The sequence below is a fragment of the Aquarana catesbeiana genome, linkage group LG06 (assembly GCF_042186555.1).
Source record: "Aquarana catesbeiana isolate 2022-GZ linkage group LG06, ASM4218655v1, whole genome shotgun sequence".
Classification (NCBI taxonomy): domain Eukaryota; kingdom Metazoa; phylum Chordata; class Amphibia; order Anura; family Ranidae; genus Aquarana; species Aquarana catesbeiana.
Window position 1 is genome coordinate 174197107 of NC_133329.1, and position 18482 is coordinate 174215588.

At 43.3% G+C, this 18482-nt stretch overlaps 1 protein-coding gene across 6 annotated transcripts in view; it reads left to right on the forward strand.

Moving 5' to 3' along the window:
* CEP20 (centrosomal protein 20) overlaps positions 1-18482 on the forward strand; it is a 55650-nt gene that overhangs the window by 9331 nt on the left and 27837 nt on the right. For 5 of the 6 annotated variants that reach the window (XM_073591138.1, XM_073591137.1, XM_073591141.1 and 2 more), the window contains exon 2: positions 15766-15963. The exons of the other annotated variant lie outside the window; for it this stretch is intronic. In XM_073591138.1, coding sequence (XP_073447239.1) covers positions 15903-15963 — 61 coding nt within the window. In that variant the 5' untranslated portion in view covers positions 15766-15902. The remainder of the gene's footprint in view (positions 1-15765; positions 15964-18482) is intronic. 6 annotated transcript variants of the gene reach the window in all.

Consider the following 18482-nt stretch of genomic DNA (forward strand, 5'->3'; position numbering starts at 1 on the left):
GAAACCACTATCCTTACTGGAAATCCAGAATATAATAAGCAGAATGTAAACTGAGAAGGCTGCTCATGACAGCAGGCAGTATATGCAGGAGAAGAGCGCCAAAAGAGAAAACCATGTATGTGTAGAAGAGAGGGTATGTGCAGGAGAGGAGTGCAGAAGGTATGGCATAGTCGCTTGTGCCTGGAGGTATGACAACAGGTAATTTTGGCCCCAAGGTAAGACAGTAGTTAGCAAGTACATGCAGAAAGACATGACAGTGATTATTATGGTATGACAGCAGGTAGTATTCCCTGAAAGGTATGACAGCAGGCAGTATGTTTGGGAGATAAGTTCAGAAGGTACTGTGTAGTGCTGTCAAGTACTTAAATATGTAAAACCAACATTTTATATTCCTGGTATGTGCCTGCTGTACCATGTACTTGTATGAAAAAGTATCCTATTCTCTTTGTATTGTTTCCTTTGTGTGAAATCCATGGTGTTCTTGCCAGTCCCTCTGCTTTCCTATTAAAAACTCGCTAAGCAGGAGAGCACAGTGTGTTCAGTTCTCTAGCTGTACTGGGAACTCCGTGAGCTCTCTTCTAATTATCAGACTGTTTCTGACATGCCCCCTCCCCTGCACAGCCATTCACTGGGAAGGTCAATGCACTGCTGTTTCTCGTCCCCCAGCTCTCTATGCTCCTTATAAAGCTTTGAACAGAGGGTATTTCATCACTTCTAAAAAAGTTATGTATAATGTTTTTTTAATTGTATACACAAATGTTTTACCTTTCATTTCTATTTTAAACTGTATTGGTTGTTTTACAAAATGAGGGTTTACATATACCCTAAACTAGAACTATATTCCCCTGGTGTCCCAGAGCACCTTTACCGGCTGCTGACATCTATTGCCAGTCTTCTTCCAGATACCATTCTTCGGACATTTTCATTGGCCAGGCTGAGATGACGTCATCTTGGCAGATGCCGAAATTGTACACTGAGCTCTAGGCAGCATGCCCTTGCTGGGATTAAATGCTCATTAAGTCTAGAGGAAGAGGAATAAACTGTACTATTTACGTTATTCCTCGCTCCGTCAAGCTGCTACCATGTAGTGCAATTGCTCCCCAAATACTTTTCCCTGGGTTGTGTGAATGCACCTTGGAGAAGAGGCTCGGGAGACTGGTCGTAGTGGGGGTTATTTACTAAAGCTGCATGGTGCAAAATCTGTTGCAGCTCTGCATAGAAACCAATCAGCTTCCAGGTTTTACTGTCGAAGCTTAATTGTGCAAGCTGAAGTTAGAAGCTGGTTGGCTATCATGAACCGCTGTACCAGATTCTGAGTGCACCAGTTACATTAAATCTCCCCCACACGGCCATGTCAAATTATTCCCACACCTCTGTGTGTGAATAAACTACAAACCCCATCATCCTTTGCGGCTGTCAGATTGTAGTTCTTGCCATGTTAGTTCATTGATTCTTCATTTCTGTTTATTTGCATGCCTGTACGGGATGTAGTGGCACACAGATACACTGACAGATCTGCAGGAGACCTGCATGGCACCCAGCGATCTACTGATCACTGGTGCAATAGCTTACAGCCTCCAAAATAAATAAATGCACAACTTCACAGGACACACAAATCCACATTAGTATAAAAAACAGGCACTATCTATGGTCCCTCAGTTATTGTATTTCCTCTGGTCAGACAGGATTACCACTGTTTCCCCAGTTGTCTTCCAGGACAGCCCTTGAGAGGTGTAGTCTCTCCCATCGCCACAGGAAACATATTGCCACAGTTCAAAAGGTGGTCCCTCAGGTCCCTGGCCAGTCATTTGTGTTTCCTCCATCGGAGGAACATGTTGCTAGGAACCAGGAGAGGGACTGCATCTCTCAGGGGCTGCCTGAAGGGAGTGGAGACTGCACAGGGGGACTGGGTCCTTTCCGTCGGCTCCAGTGTAGTCTTTACCTTACCTTATTATTTTGGGCTCGGGTACCGTCCAGCATGATAGGAGCAGACCCGTTACCCCCCTCCTTCCAGTGCCGAGGTGTGCCAGTGGCAGGGTGAGGCAGGTTCCCCCAGGAGCGGTGTAGGTGAATTCGTCCATCCCAGCTCCTTGCTGCAATTGCGGTGGGGGCCAGGGACGCCGTTTGCATCATTCCTGGCATAACCGCGTCATCGCTGTGCGCCGAGACTTCCGGTTCCGGGTCTCCAGAGGCGCAAGGAGGAAGGGGAAAGCCCAAGCTGGGCCTACTATTCCTGGCCAGCGGCCAGCAATACCGGACTAGCGGCGGTATCCGGAGCTCGAGGGGGGGACCATAGAGGCCTATCCCCAGGACACGCTGGCGGATGCAGGCACCAGCCAAACCCAGGTAGGCTGCTGGCCAAGCCCTGTACTGAGGTTTTTTTTCATGTGGGTAGTTGTAAGGCTGGGACTTGTAGTCCTCCATGGTGGTGGATACCTCACTGTCCTGGGTTTATGCAGTTTGGTGGTTGCAGCACGGGTGTGTAAAGAGGGTAAAAGGTTTTTTGATGCTGAGATCATCTATTCTTTATTTTCAGGCTAAGGAGACTCCAAGGGAAGACAAGTCAGGCCACAAAAAAGTTCCCTAATTGTGGAAACAAGTTATCCTCAGCTCTAACAAAGCTTTATGCAAACAGCCTATTGCAGGCTTACTAAAATCAGAGGCAGACTCTCCCTTGGTTAAATTCCTTAGCTCCTTTAAAGATGAGGCGTCAACCTTTAAATCTTTCAGGGAGTTAATTGCAGATGTAAACACGTCTGCTTCCACCAGTAGAGCAGCTGCGATTCCCTCTTCACCAGGCCTTACAACACCCAGCTCCGGGGGGCCCCGTAGAGTCAGGGAGCATAGCCCAGCGTTAGCCCTGAATCCTCTGACACAGATTTAGACCAGGATGAGGATCAGGCTGTAGCTAATAAAGCCGCAAAATACAAGCTGTCCCTTGAGGAAGTGGACGAGCTGTTGAGCGCTATTTATGATACACTGGAAATTGATGAGGAAGAAGTTCAATTGTTCACACATGACAAGATGTATGAGGCCCTAGAAAAAAAGAAGGCAAAAGTATTCCCTATACATAACGTGCTTTCTAAATTTGTCCGTAAGGAGTGGGCTGAGCCGGACAAGAAAATGTTCTTTCCAAATTCTCTTAAAAGGAGATTCCCCTTTGATGAGAGCCCAGAGGCGGTCTGGAATAAAAATCCAAAACTAGACGCCCCACTGTCCAAAGTGACGAAACAGTCTGACCTTGCTTTCGAGGATATGGGTCATTTTAAGACGTAGTCTTAAAAAGGGCCTGGGATGCTTCAATGGCAGACCTGAAGCCAGCTCTAGCCACTTCTTGTGTAGCTAGAAATCTGAGTTCTGGTTGTCACAACTACAAGAACACCTAAAGGCAGGCACTCCTAGAGGGGAACTCTTAAAGACCTTTCCTATGCTTTTCCAGGCGACAAGTTTCATTTCTGACACTTCAACTGATTCCGTAAAATTTGCGGCTAAGGCTGCGGCACATTCTGTCGCAGCCAGAAGGTCAGTCTGGATGGGGGAGGAGACACAGCGTCCAAAACACGCCTGTGCAGTGTCCCCTTTACAGGAGATTTAGTATTAGGCCCTGAATTAGATTCTGCCTTAGAAAGAACAGCTGATATAAAGAAAACTTTTCCTGCTAAAAAAAAACTTTCAAAGGAACCCTCCAAAACAGAGAAGGACTTGAAACGCACAAAAAGCACTGTACAGGGCAAAAAGGAAAAGGGGGGGGGGGTATACTTTTTAACCACTTCCCGACCGCCGCACGACTATATACATCCTAAGTTTGAACGGGGATATCGTTGTTATGGCAGCAGCTAGCTGCCATAACCCCGGTATCCCCGTTTTTGTGCGGCGGCCGGCTTTCAGATAAAAGTGGTCCCTGCGGCGGATTCGCCGCAAGATCACTTTTATCGGTGGCGGGAGAGGGGCCCCCCCCTCCCGCCGCGATCCGGTGCCCTCCGCCGCTTACTGGAGCCGTCGGTAGCGGCGGAGTCGATCGCGTCCTCTACCGTTGTGTGTCTGGAGACGAGGGGAGGCCAAGATGGCGCTCCCTCGTCTCCATGATACTGCTGGGCGGAAGCGACGTCAAAACGTCACTTCCGTCCACGACTCTTAAAGGCATATTTTTTCAAATGTCATTTTTCTAAATGACTTTTTTTTTTTATTATTGCATTTTAGTTTAAATATGAGATCTGAGGTCTTTTTGACCCCAGATCTCATATTTAAGAGGTCCTGCCATGCTTTTTTCTATTACAAGGGATGTTTACATTCCTTGTAATAGGAATAAAAGTGACACAATTTTTTTTTTTTTTTTAAACAGTGTAAAAATAAATAAAATATTTTAAAATAAATAATAAAAATAAAAAAAAAAATTTTTAAAACCCCCCTGTCCCGACGAGCTCGCACGCAGAAGCGAACGCATACGCGAGTAGCGCCCGCATATGAAAACGGTGGTCAAACCACACATGTGAGGTATCACAGCGACCGGTAGAGCGAGAGCAATAATTCTAGCCCTAGACCTCCTCTGTAGCGCAAAATATGCAACCTGTAGAATTTTTTAAACGTCGCCTATGGAGATTTTTGAGGGTAAAAGTTTGACGCCATTCCACGAGCGGGCGCAATTTTCAAGCATGACATGTTGGGTATCAATTTACTTGGCGTAACATTATATTTCACAATATTAAAAAAAATTGGGATAACTTTACTGTTTTATTTTTTTATTCAAAAAAGTGAATTTTTTCCAAAAAAAGTGCGCTTATAAGACCGCTGCGCAAATACGGTGCAAAAAAAAGTATTGCAATGACCGCCATTGTATTCTCTAGGGTGTTAGAAGAAAAACCATATATAATGTTTGGGGGTTCTAAGTAATTTTCTAGCAGAAAAACCTGTTTTAAACATGTAAACACCTAAAATCCAAAACGAGGCTGGTCCTTAAGTGGTTAACCGCCCCAGTCAAAACCCTAAACCCAAGTGACATCAGGGTCCCTGTGGGAGGAAGATTAAAAAACTTTCTCTTACAGTGGGAAAAAATAACCTCAAACGAGTCTGTGTTAAACATAATAAGAAGAGGCTATGCGCTGTAATTTCACAGCAACCCACCCTCAAAATTTCTAGTGACAAAAATTCCAAGACACTCAGAAAAGGCCAGGGCCTTACCATTACTAATAGGGGAGTTGGTGGATCAACAGGTATTCACACCAGTCCCTAGTCAGGAACAGGGGGGCGGTTTTTACTCGCACATCTTTGTGGTAAAGAAACCGTCAGGGAAGTTCAGATTAATCATGAACCTCCGACCCCTGAACCTCTCCATCCGATACAAAAGATTTCGGATGGGGTCCATTTACTCCATACGAAATCTTCTCCAAAAAGAGGTGTTTATGGCTGCCCTGGATTTAAGGGATGCCTATCTGCATATCCCAGTAAGGAAGGAATGCCAGAAATTTCTTCGTATGGCGATTCCGATAGATACCTTCAGAATATCGTCCTCTCCGAGAATTTTTACCAAGGTTCTCGGGGAAGCACTAGTTCAGTTGAGACTTCAGTCAGTCTCGATCATTCCATATCTAGAAGACTTGCTCCTCATGGCCCACTCGGAGAAACCACTTTGTCAGAACTTAGTTAACTGGGGTGGATAATCAGTTTGGAAAAATCCAAAACAACCCCAACACAGAATATGCTGTATTTGGGCTACAAGATTCTATGGCGGCTGTAACCTATGTAAACAAACAGGAAGGCACCAGAAGTCCTCGACTAATGTTGGTGGCCAGGCACATATTTCAGTGGGCAGAATCCAATCTAGAATCCATCTCTGCGATACATCTGAAAAGGGAGCAGAACAGCACTGCAGACTTCTTGTGTCGACAGCTAGTTTCGAATCAAGAGTGGTCTCTGCACCCGGAAGTTTTCAACCACATAGCAGCTTACTGGGGGAAGCCAGAAGTGGACCTATTTACAAAAAAAGAATGCAAAAGTTCCCAATTTCTGTTAGCTATGCCCAGGAGATCAATCCTTGGCGGTAGACGCCTTATAGACTCCCTGGACCTTCAACTTGGCCTATGCGTTTCCACCGCTTCACCTGATCCGAGAGTTCTAGCGAAGTTTCTAGTGGAAGAAACATGCTTAATCCTAGTGGCACCATTTTGGCCCAAGAGGCCATGGTTCACAACTTTACTAAAATTAACAGACCAGCCTCCCCTGAGGCTTCCCTGCAGACAAGATCTCCTGTCACAGGGACCTCTCTTACATCCACAAGTAGCCATGCTGAATCTTTCAGCGTGGTTACTGAGGAAAAAATTCTGAGGAGTAAAGGCCTAACAGAGTTGTTCAGACCTTACTACCGAGCCGAAAACCCAGTCACCAGAGCTAATTATAGAAAAGTCTGTAGGAAGTTTTAACATCTGGTTGGATAACCAAGGTGAGGTAAACAAGGATACAACAAACATCCTACGGTTTCTCCAAGAGGGGATAGACAAGGGATTGACTCCTAGTACTATTAAGGTTCAGATAGCAGCCTTAAATGTGTAGGGAAGGGGATATCACCGCTCCAGGTGGGTCAAACAAAGGTAGAAAACCTCTCCTCAAGTTTAGAAGCCCATGTGCTGGTAATGCATATAGCAATTAAGACCGGAAGAAGTTTTGGACAGCCGCACTCAAAAAAAGGTTTTTGCCTTTTATTCAAAAAATGTAATCAAAAATACATGCCACAGCAGAACGGACAAAAGAGCTTACGCTTTTCACACTACAAACAGTGCTTAATCATAGCCATAGCTCTTTTGTCCGTTCTGCTGTGGCATGTATTTTTGATTACTTTTTTTTTAATAAAAGGCATAAACTTTTTTGGAGTGCGGCTGTCCAGAACTTCTTCCGGTCTTAATGGCCTTAAATGTGTACCTAGAGAAATATTTGCTGGAACATCCTCTCATCGCTAGGTTCTGTAAGGCAATTTCCAGACACAAACTGGTCAGAGTTAACATAACTCCATCCTGGCACCCAGATGCTGCGCTCTAATTAGGAAAATAAGGCGGTCTCCTAAGGCCTCGTGCTCCCAGGGGCCTCGCGGCCGCCTAATTTGCCTGATGTGTGTGTGTGTGTGAATGGGAGGGAATGTCCCCGGTCAGTGCCCCCAAGCTGGCAGGGTGAGCAGGTCGGTTTGGTAACCTGCTGCAGACGAAATGCCGCTTGCTCCGCACTGCTGCAGACAGGCGTGACACCCGCCGGCCGCTGCTACACTGTTACAACTGCAGCAGAGTGGTGCCAACATGCTATGAGTCCAACGCAGTCAATTCCCTGTCAGGCGGAGCGATCTCCGCCCGACAGGAGCTTCCTAGTCCCACCCGACATGATGTGATTCACAGGCCGAGAGGCGGGATGAAAGAGCAGAGGAGAGTGCTGCTTCCAAGACCTGCTAGGAGCCAGTGAAGCCCTGTGCAAAAGTGCAAGTAAGTTTGCAGAGGCTAAAAACCTTACCTAAGGCACTATTGTGTCAGTGGCTTAGCTGTGTTAACTGCCTGAAGTGATTAACTCTTTGGAGGGGAGGGGGGTTCATTTACAATGGAATTTGTAGTATGCAGCATGGAGGGAGTTAATGCCACTGTTAACCCTTCTATGAAGGGGGTCATAATTAACCCCTCAGCATGAAGGGGTTCATAAACACTGATACCGGTGCCACTAATGCAGCACAAAGGGGTTAATTAAGTGCCACTGGTCACTAATGCATTAGTGACCAGTGGTGTATTTGATACTGCCCACCTCCATACATTCTCCACCCCTCTCATTTCATACTGCCCACCTCCATACACTCGGCACTCCTCATGTCATACTGCCCACCGCCATACACTCCGCACCATCTCATGTACATACTGCCCACCGCCATACACTCTGCACCCCTCTCATGTACGTACTACCCACCGCCATACACTCGGCACCTGTCTCCTCTACATACTACTTGCCTCCATAGACTCTGCACCCCTCTCATGTACATACTACCCGCTGTCATACCCTCCACTTTCCTCTCCTACTTTACCGCCATTGTACAGTACCATCATAATAACCTCATGAGCAAAGTAATGCACTGGGGCCCCTACTAGGGAGATGGTGACCTGTGGCATACAGAAAAAAACAGTGAGTGTGGCTACATAGTATGCTACATATTGGGCATGGATTCTTAGTTTGATTAGAAATTTTAGTGTGATTGGTTTCTTCGGTGAGGTATCGGGGGTCTAAACGGACCCCTGAAGTCTCACTTTTGAGACAGAGAAAGGGACTGAGGAAACACATTCCCCAGTTCCTTTCTCTGTAGTCTCAGCCGCACTGCAGATGAATGAACAGGAGACAGAGGCTCCTGTTAATTCATAAACTAAAGCATAGTAAACATTTTACTATGCTTCAGTTATGAATGAACACAGTGAGTGATCAGTACCGATCACTCACTGTGTTCCTTTAGAAAAGGTAAGGGCTGGTAAATGTCATTTACCAGCCCCTTTTTCCAGCCTCCATCCTGAAGATCCCCCACAACAGTCAGCGGGAGAGCAGAGGAGGGAAGTCGGCAGCGCTGTGGGGGGGGCACACCGTTATTTTTTATCGTTTGAATTATTTTTCCGATTATGGGCGTGAGTGGGGCCTCATGTCTAAGTTTTGCCTAAAGCCTCACAAAGCCTAGAGCTGCCTCTGCTGGGACCTATCGGTCATCCTCAGGGCCTTTCTGGGGCCACCATTTGAACCTTCTCAGAGGCCTCACTAAGAATGGTCACATTTAAGACAGTGCTCCTTGTGGCAATCACATCAGCCCATAGGATTAGTGAAATCCAAGCCCTCTCCATTAGAGAGCCATTCCTTCAGGTTCTTGAAGATAGTTTTCCTAAAGACGGACCCTGGGTTCTTGCCAAAAGTGGCATTTAGGTTTCATAGGTTGCAAGATATTGTCCTCCCTTCATTCTGTCAAAACTCCTCAAACGAGAGGCTAGATGTGAGATTCTAGAGTACCTAAAGGTAACCAAACCATTTAGAATTACGGATTCGCTTTTTATCCTCTTTTCTGGACAATGTAAGGGACAAAAGGCTTCTAAGGTCACCATAGCTAGGAGGATCAAGCTAGCTATTGCAGAAGGGTATAGAACAATAAATAGAGATCCTCCTGGGAGTGTTAAGGCCCACTCTACAAGGGCACTCTCGGCATCCTGGGCAGAAAGAGCTGTTGCCATCTTGGAGAAAATATGTAAAGCAGCCACATGGTCAAGCTTCTCCACCTTTTACAAGGCATTATTGACTATAATATTGACTATATTTGAAGTCCCAAAAAAGAGATATGTAAACTTAAGTTATCATCTTCATGGAAAAAAGCACTAACCCAGGACTGCATAGATGCCTTAGCTAAAAAAGAAGCAAGCTCTATGTTCAAGAAGTGTTTAGATACCATGAAGACAGAAATGGTTAAAACATTTCTATACTTCAGATCTTCTCTTCAAGATTCAGGGCCTCTAGCTATCACTATACCTAGTACTTCTGGTTCCAGCACAGCAGACCTGGCCCCCACCCCTGCGGCGGCAGAGAGTGAGCAAGGGGTGCTGGAGGAGATGGGAGACAGTTCTAGCGGGGAATCTAGCTCCGAAGAGGGTAAACTGAAGGAAGAAAACGGAAGTCGTATTCAGAAATTCCTTTTTCCTTCCAATGAAACAGGAGTTCATTTATGATACTTTTGGAACTGAAAGAGGAGACGAATAAGGATTTATCTATCCATGACAAATAATATGCAGGGTTACAAACAAAACAGCCTAAATCCTTTCCTGTGCACACAGCATTGAAGGATATAGTTTTACAGGAGTGGAAAGATCCGGAAAAGAATGATTTAAACCCGCCATTGCTTCTACCTGCGTTGCCAGAACCCTTGATCCTTGGTTGACACAGCTTAAAGTTTTGTTGGAGAATGATACGCCAAAGGAAGAGCTCCTGGATTCCTTTCCAATACTTAACGAAGCTGTTTATGTCGCTAACGTTTTAGCTGAAGCTATCAGGTTTTCAGATCGATGCACAGCCCTGATCAACCAGGTGAGGAGGGCCATTTGGTTGAAAACTTGGGCAGGGGATGCCTCATCCAAGGCGAAGATATGCTCTCTGCTATTCAAAGGAAATTTTAGTCTTTGGAGAAGATCTAGATTCGGTGTTAGAACAATCGCCGGACAAAAAACCAGGGTTTCTGATCCCCAAGTAACAACAATACAAAAAGGGTCCAAAACTGACAATCTACTTCCAATTCAACACCCTGCCATTCGTGCTAGCATTGGCCCCAAGAATCTTTACAAAAGTGTTAGCGGAAGCATTACAGACTTGGAGGACAGAAGGGATCTTGTAATACCCTAGACGACCTGTTCTTGTTTGCAGAGTTGGCAGCAGAATTGGAAAGATCTCTCCTATACATTAAACAAAGACACCTTTTATAATATGGGTTGGATTTTAAACACAGAAAAGTTGATTTTGCTTCCTGCACAGAAAAGTTACATTCCTGGGATACAAAGTGAATTCCCTAGAGGCAAAAATCTTACCAAAAGAAAAAAGAGTGACATCCTCCAGGCCCATAATGAATCCCGCAGCATCCATCAGAAAAATAATAAGACTGTTAGAACTAATGCCAGCAGCAAGTCCAGCAGTGAATTGGGCTTACACTCATATGAGAGCACTTCAGAAGTTCATGTTGTCAGTATGGGATGGTCACCAACAATCGCTGACAATTGTGTGGAACTGCTGAGTCAAGTGAAGAAGTCTTTACAGTGGTGGTTCCAAGAAAAGAATCTGGCTCTGGGGTGTTCCTGGGCTCAGGTAGATCTGTTAAGAATCACAACAGATGCAAGTTCATGGGGTTGGGGAGCCCCCATGGACCAACAGGCAGCTCAAGGAAAATGGGATCAGGCGTGGGTCAGAAGGTCTTCCAATGCGAAAGAAAGAACTAAGGGCTATTTGGGAAGCTCTATGCATCTTTTGCCTCTAATATAAGGGGAAGACATGTATTAATCCTTTCAGACGACATTGCTGCAGTCTCTTATATCGATAAACAAGGAGGCACTCGCTCAGAAAATCTCAGGGAACTGGCAGGGCTAATATTTTGCTGGACAGAGAACATTCTTTCCCTTACAGCACTACATATCAAGGGAGAATTAAACTTGCTAGCAGACATTCTGAGCAGAAAACAGGTCTCGCATATAGAATGGAGTCTGAACCAGGAGGTATTCACATTGATAACTCAAAGCTGGGGCTACCCAGAGATAGACCTCTTTGCTTCCTCAAACGCAAAAGTGGAGAAGTTATTTTCAATGCACAGGAATCTGAGCAGTTTATGGTTGGATGCATTCGCCCACCCCTGGTCAAGAAAGCTCTTTTAAGCATTCCCTCCCTTCAGGCTCATTCCAAAAGTCATACAGAAGATCAAATCTTCAAAAGCAAAGATTATCATAACAGCCCAGTTCCGACCGAAAAGAACATCCAGTTTCCTGCTCTCCAGAAGCTCTTGATCACAGACCTCTGGAAGCTTCAAGTTGCAAGGGAAGTTACATTAACCACATGTGGACTGTCTTTTCTCTAACTACCTGGCTCCTAAAAGGTAATAACTAAAAAAAACAAAGGTCTGTTGGAAAAAGTAATTTGCACTCTTTTTGTGCTATATTCAGGACTGGGCGCCTCCAAAACTACTATCACTAGATTGATTAAATCGGCCGTCGAGGAAGCCTATTCTATAGCAGGACTGCAAGCTCCCTCAAAACTTAGAGCACATTCCTCTAGTGCTTTAGCCAACTCTTGGGTAGAGAAAGCAGGCGATTTCCAGATCTGTCACCTCGAGTTTCCAGACCTTCATAAGACGCTACTGTCTGGACCTTCTGTCATCAAATGACCAGGCTTTGGGAGTAAAGAGAGGGAGAAAAGTGCTTCAGGCAGTAGTCCCTCCCTAACAAGTATGGTTTCTATTAGGGTTATACCGATACTAGGGACCGATACCGAGCATTTGCGCGAGTACTTGTACTCACAAATGCTCCCGATGCCTAATCCGATACCTGGGAGAGGCGGCGTTGCTGTGCGCATCCCGGGAATCAGCGGGCGGAGTCGGCGAGTACTTGAAAATAAGTTTCGGTACTTGTACTCGGTTAAAGTGTTATCGAGACAACCCTAGCTTCTATTATGTCGCTCTTATAAAGCCATCGTGAAAGATGACTTGGGAAAACTAAGTTATGACCTGTTAACTTGATTTCCAGGTATTTTCCAGGATGGTGCTGTTCCTACCCTATTATTGTTATATTGTAGTTATTGCTGGGGGTGTGCAGTACAGGCCTTCGTTTATTGGTTATTACTGAAGGACCATAGATGATGCCCACTTTTTTATACTAATGTGGCTTTGTTTCCTGTGCTAGGTGAGAGGAACCACTCTCCCATGAAGCTGTCCTGGAAATCAAGTTAACAGGTAATAACTTTTTTTACCTGCAAAAAAAGTGCATTTTACTATTTATAAAAACAAAAAAAAAAGTAAACTTATCCTTTAACCACTTCAATACAGGGCACTAACGATGGTGTGTGTGTGTTGGTATCTCTATATCTCTCTCTCTCTCTCTCAAGTTTTGAAACTTGTAATTGTTTTTGTCACAATTTTTTGGAAAATGAAGACATTTAAATTTCTTAATTTTTTTTTTTGCACAATTTTTAAAAAATGTTTTACATACATAGTGCAGTGTAGCGTCATCGTATAACAGGTATGGCTGTGATCAGGGACACTGACTGGTGACAGTATGTAGTAAAAAAAAAAAAAGGGGGGGGGGGTGGAGTTTTTATATTCTTTTCTGTTTTATTACATTTATTTTTTTTTTCTTTTGTTACAATCATGTTTGCATACAGTGACCAGAGCAATAGTGTTACCATAGTGTATATACTAGAGCTGCACAATTAATCGTGATCTCGATTCAACCCTACTGACATCTCGGTTGCAGAATTTGCCAATTCTTTCATATAACAAGTGGAGAGACTTTTCTGCTAGCTCAGCTGTCAAAAGAAAACATCTGGGCAGTCTGCCAAGTTTTTAAAAAGAAACATTGTACAACTCTTCCTTCTTAGATCAAAGAAAAACTTCTGTGTGTAAAGAGAAAAATCCAGGCAGTCTGCCAAGTTTTTAACCACTTAAGGACCAGCCTCGTTTTGGATTTCAGGTGTTTACATGTTTAAAACAGGTTTTTCTGCTAGAAAATTACTTAGAACTCCCAAACATTATATATGGTTTTTCTTCTAATACCCTAGAAAATAAAATGGCGGTCATTGCAATACTTTTTTTTTTTTTTTTTGCACCGTATTTGCGCAGCGGTCTTAAAAGCGCACTTTTTTTTGGAAAAAATTCACTTTTTTGAATAAAAAAATAAGACCACAGTAAAGTTAGCCCAATTTTTTAAAATATTGTGAAATATAATGTTACGCCAAGTAAATTGATACCCAACATGTCACGCTTCAAAATTGCGCCAGCTCGTGGAATGGCGTCAAACTTTTACCCTCAAATCTCCATAGGCGATGTTTAAAAAATTCTACTGGTTGCATATTTTGCGGTACAGAGGAGGTCTAGGGCTAGAATTATTGCTCTCGCTCTACCGGTCGTGGCGATACCTCACATGTGTGGTTTGACCACCGTTTTCATATGCGGGCGCTACTCGTGTATGCGTTCGCTTCTGCGCATGAGCTTGTCAGGACGGGGGTTTTTTAAATTTTTTTTTTTTTTTTTTTTTTTTATTATTTATTTTACATTATTTTATTTATTTTTTTACACTGTTTTAAAAAAAAAAAAAAAAAAAAAATTGTGTCACTTTTATTCCTATTACAAAGAATGTAAGCATCCCTTGTAATAGAAAAAAGCATGACAGGTCCTCTTAAATATGAGATCTGGTGTCAAAAAGGCCTCAGATCTCATATTTACACTAAAATGCAATAAAAAAACAATAAAAAATGACCATTGAAAAAAAAGCCTTTTAAGAGGCGTGGACGGAAGTGACGTTTTGACGTCGCTTCCGCCCAGCAGTGTCATGGAAACGAGTGGGCGCCATCTTAGCCTCACTCGTCTCCAGGCACACCACAGGGAAGGACGCGATCGCCTCGGCCGCTACCGACGGCTCCGGTAAGCGGCGGAGGGCACCGGATCGCGGCGGGAGGGGGGGCCACTCTCCCGCCACTGATAAAAGTGATCTCGCGGCGAATTGCCGCAGGGACAACTTTTATCTGAAAGCCGGCCGCCGCACGAAAACGGGGATACCAGGGTTATGGCAGCTAGCTGCTGCCATAACAACGATATCCCCGTTCAAAGTTTGGACGTACATCGTCGTGCGGCGGTCGGTAAGTGGTTAAACAACCTGTAAACTTTAACCACTTAAAGTCTAAATCTTTTTCTGACACTTGTTTCTTAAGTTAAAATCAATATTTTTTGCTAGAAAATTACTTGGAGCCCCCAACTGTTATATATATTTTAGCAGGGACCCTAGGGAATAAAATGTCAGTTGCTGCAATATTTTATGTCACACTGTATTTGCCCAGCAGTCTTTCAAACGCAATTTTTTTTTGGAAAAAATACACTCCAATGAATTTATTTAAAAAAAAAAACAAAAAAATAAAACAGTAAAGTTAGCCCAATTTTTTTTGTTTTAATGTGAAAGATGTTACGCCGCAAGAATCGTGAGAGAATTGTGATCTGTCTTAGCAAAAAAATTGTGATTCTCATTTTAGCCAGAATTGTGCAGCTCTAGTATGTACTACTCAAGGGAAGGTGATCAGGATATTTTTTTTTTTTTTTTTGTATACAATTGTCATGTGATCTGCTGTGATTGGCCATAGCAATAACATGGTACCGGCAGCGGGCCAGTACAGTGATCTGTCATCGGCTGTGTCTGGACACAGCAGGTGACAGGTCAGGCCCAATACTGGGAGGATGTCATATAACGTCCTCCCAGGATAACAACGCTACTGCTCGGCCATCATATTACAATAGGCCCGCTGGGAGGGGGTCAATATGAGCAGTTTTCCCTGCATGGGTTCCTCTGAGTGCTTGGATTTCTTCCCTCAACCCAGAAACTTACCGATGGGTTAAAAAGGATAAGTGCTCTACAAAATGCACTTACCGTTTTTTTTGCCTCTCTGCTATGGCCCAACCTAGCTTTATCTTTTTGGTCAGCCTTCTCAGATGCCTATTTACTCTGTTTATATCCTGTGCTTGTGTGACCTTGGTGCCCCTTCAGTCCCTATAGGTATCTATAGAGTGTTGTGATAATGTATATGTGAAGGAATGTTTAAAGTATTACTCTGTTCACACATTCAGGACAAGCAACCCTGATTTTTTTTTTTCCATTGAGAAGCTTTTATTGTAATTCCAGACCCAGAGCATGAAATAATGCTCTGGGTCCGATAACCGGTATCCCAGCAATAGGTATATGGTTCTATGTGAGGCCTTCTCATGAGGCCAGATAGGCTTGGAACACAGCACTATTAGAAGCACAATGCAGACTTTGGAGAGAGTTAGGGGGTTGGTATAGGTTAGGTAAGGGTAGGGGAGCAAAAAATAAGTGCATTTATCCTTGCACTGTCTAGACTCTAGATTTGTAAGCTGCTCTGGGGCAGGCACTAAATTGGATATACTTAGATCTTCCTTAAAGAGTTGATATAAATAACTTTTCAATTATTTTACTTAAAAAATTTGCTTTTGCCAGTTTACCTGTTTTTGACTGTGTTTGTTTATTTCTATAGTCCTCACAGATACATTAGACAAGAGAGGTGTGTTAGCACAGCTTAAAGCACAGATTCATGCTGAGGTTTTTGCAGCTTTGGATGATCGGAGTGAGCCACGGCCAGTGTTGTCACATGAGAATCTTCTCATAAATGAAATGATCAGGGAATATTTGGATTTCAACAAGTACAAATACACCTCATCTGTCCTAACTGCAGGTAAGGTTACTTGCTTAGTGTATCAATATAGGCACATAGAGTGGGCCTATCCGTTTGCTGGCAGGTCATTGCTGCATGTGTAAAAGTTAAAATAATAGAGGGTAATGCTTATGGTAAAAAACCTTGAGTCAATATTAAACCCAAAAATGTAATATATTGCAGCTTACCAATCATTGGATGTGGTGGCTGCGTCAGTTTTTTTCTTGGCTTTTTTCCCTCTGTTATCCACTGGTGATCCAGCCAGTAACTCACTTTATTAGGGTGCCTACATATTGGAAGACGGTGCACGGGGGGCACCTTTGGACAGAAGCATTGTCAGTCTGGGGGGAGGGTAGTGTTAGATGTACTAGCAGGTTTAGATGTGCTAACTTTAGGAATATGTAAGAAATTCTTCAAGGGGAAAGTATAAGAGTATTTTTAAACTCATATTTTAAGTTAATTCAGGGTTTATACACACTTCGTGTCACAACTTACCAAATTGCTTTAGAAGAAGCATGATTCCCTTCATAGTTACATAGTACGTGAGGTTAAAAAAAAAGGCACAAGTCCATCAAGTCCAACCTATGTGTGTGATTATATGTCAGTATTACATTGTATATCTCTGTATGTTGCGGTCGTTCAGGTGCTTATCTAATAGTTTTTTTTAAACTGTTGATGCTCCCCGCTGAGACTACCGCCTGTGGAAGGTTTAAGGTTAAACGTAGTTTAAGATTAAACCTCTTTTCTTCTAATTTTAATGAGTGGCCACGTGTCTTGTTAAACTCCCTTCCGCAAAAAAGTTTTATCCCTATTGTGGGGTCACCAGTACGGTATTTATAAATTGCAATCATATCCCCTCTCAAGCGTCTCTTCTCCAGAGAGAATAAGTTCAGTGCTCGCAACCTTTCCTCATAACTACTATCCTCCAGATCCTTTATTAGCTTAGTTGCCCTTATTTGTACTCGCTCCATTTCCAGTACATCCTTCTTGAGGACTGATTCCCAGAACTGGACAGCATACTCTAAGTGCGGCCGGACCTGAGTCTTGTAGAGCGGGAGAATTATCGTTTTATCTCTGGAGTTGATCCCCTTTTTAATACATGTCAATATTCGGTTTGCTTTGTTAGCAGCAGCCATCGCTTCAAAGAAGGCATCCACGGAGTTGAGATATAAAAAGCAAGACATCACGCTAATCAGTGAGTATTATAAATTGATGGGCATAAGCTAAAATATTGAGTGACAAAAACAACCCATAACACAAATTGATAACAGAAATAAATGACCAAAAATGGAACTAAAGTGCATCTACCAGCACATATCTAAATTGTGCATCAAATGTGCAAGTGCAAATGCTAGATATATAAAAAAATGTGACAAAAAAAGTCCAAATAGCGAAGGTCCATAGGTAAATTGTGAAAACAAAAATCAATCCATATTGTAAAAAATAAACCATCAAAAAGTCCACAGTGATATATAGTGAGGTTCCACACTGAAGTGATAGGTGCAATACATAAATCTCCTCCACTACTGAAAAATACTGCCGCTTACTGGAAATCGTGGTCCCTTATTACAGGGGACCACACTGGGCGAATGGCTGTAACCCCAGCCCGGAATCTCCCTGGCAAGCACTGGACTCCAAAACCTCAGTGGGAGTAGTCAGCAGAAGAGTCGATAATGGGGCAGTATTTACACCAAAAAAACTGAAAAACTCCACATAGTGTAAATCCTTATACATTTATTGTAGATAAAAAGACAAGTGGTAACTTACAAAACAATGGATAGAATGCGCATAGGTATAAAAAGTGAGCCGGCCGGCTTCCACAAAGCCCGTATGCCTCCGGGACTGCAGCGGTGACGTCAGAACGTAGTTCCTCCTCCCTACGTCGTTTCGTCACTAGCGGACGTGGTCACGGGACCACGTCCGCTAGTAATAAGGTACCACCGATAAGCGGTAGTATTTTTCAGTGGTGGAGGAGATTTATATATTGCACCTATCACTTCAGTGTGGAACCTCACTATATATCACTGTGGACTTGTACTCACTATTGGATTTTTTGATGGTTTATTTTTTACAATATGGATTCAGTGTTTTCACTTATGGATTGATTTTTGTTTTCACAATTTACCTATGGACCTTCGCTATTTGGACTTTTTTTGCCACATTTTTTTTTTATATATCTAGCATTTGCACTTTAGATATGTGCTGGTAGATGCACTTTAGTTCCATTTTTGGTCATTTATTTCTGTTATCAATTTGTGTTATGGGTCGTTTTTGTCACTCAATATTTTAGCTTAAGCCCATCAATTTATAATACTCACTGATTAGTGCGACTTCTTGCTTTTTATATGTTTGTCTGGTGTAGTATAACACTTTTTAGTCACAGCTCCTTGTTTTTTTCTATTTTATAGCGCAGTATCCATATATTTATCCACGGAGTTGAGAACAGGGCTTTTCCGTTCCAGTAAGGTATGGGCCCAAGCTTGGGGTTCTTTGGATAACAAGGGGATAATAAACTCCACTTTCACAGTCTCCCTGGAAAA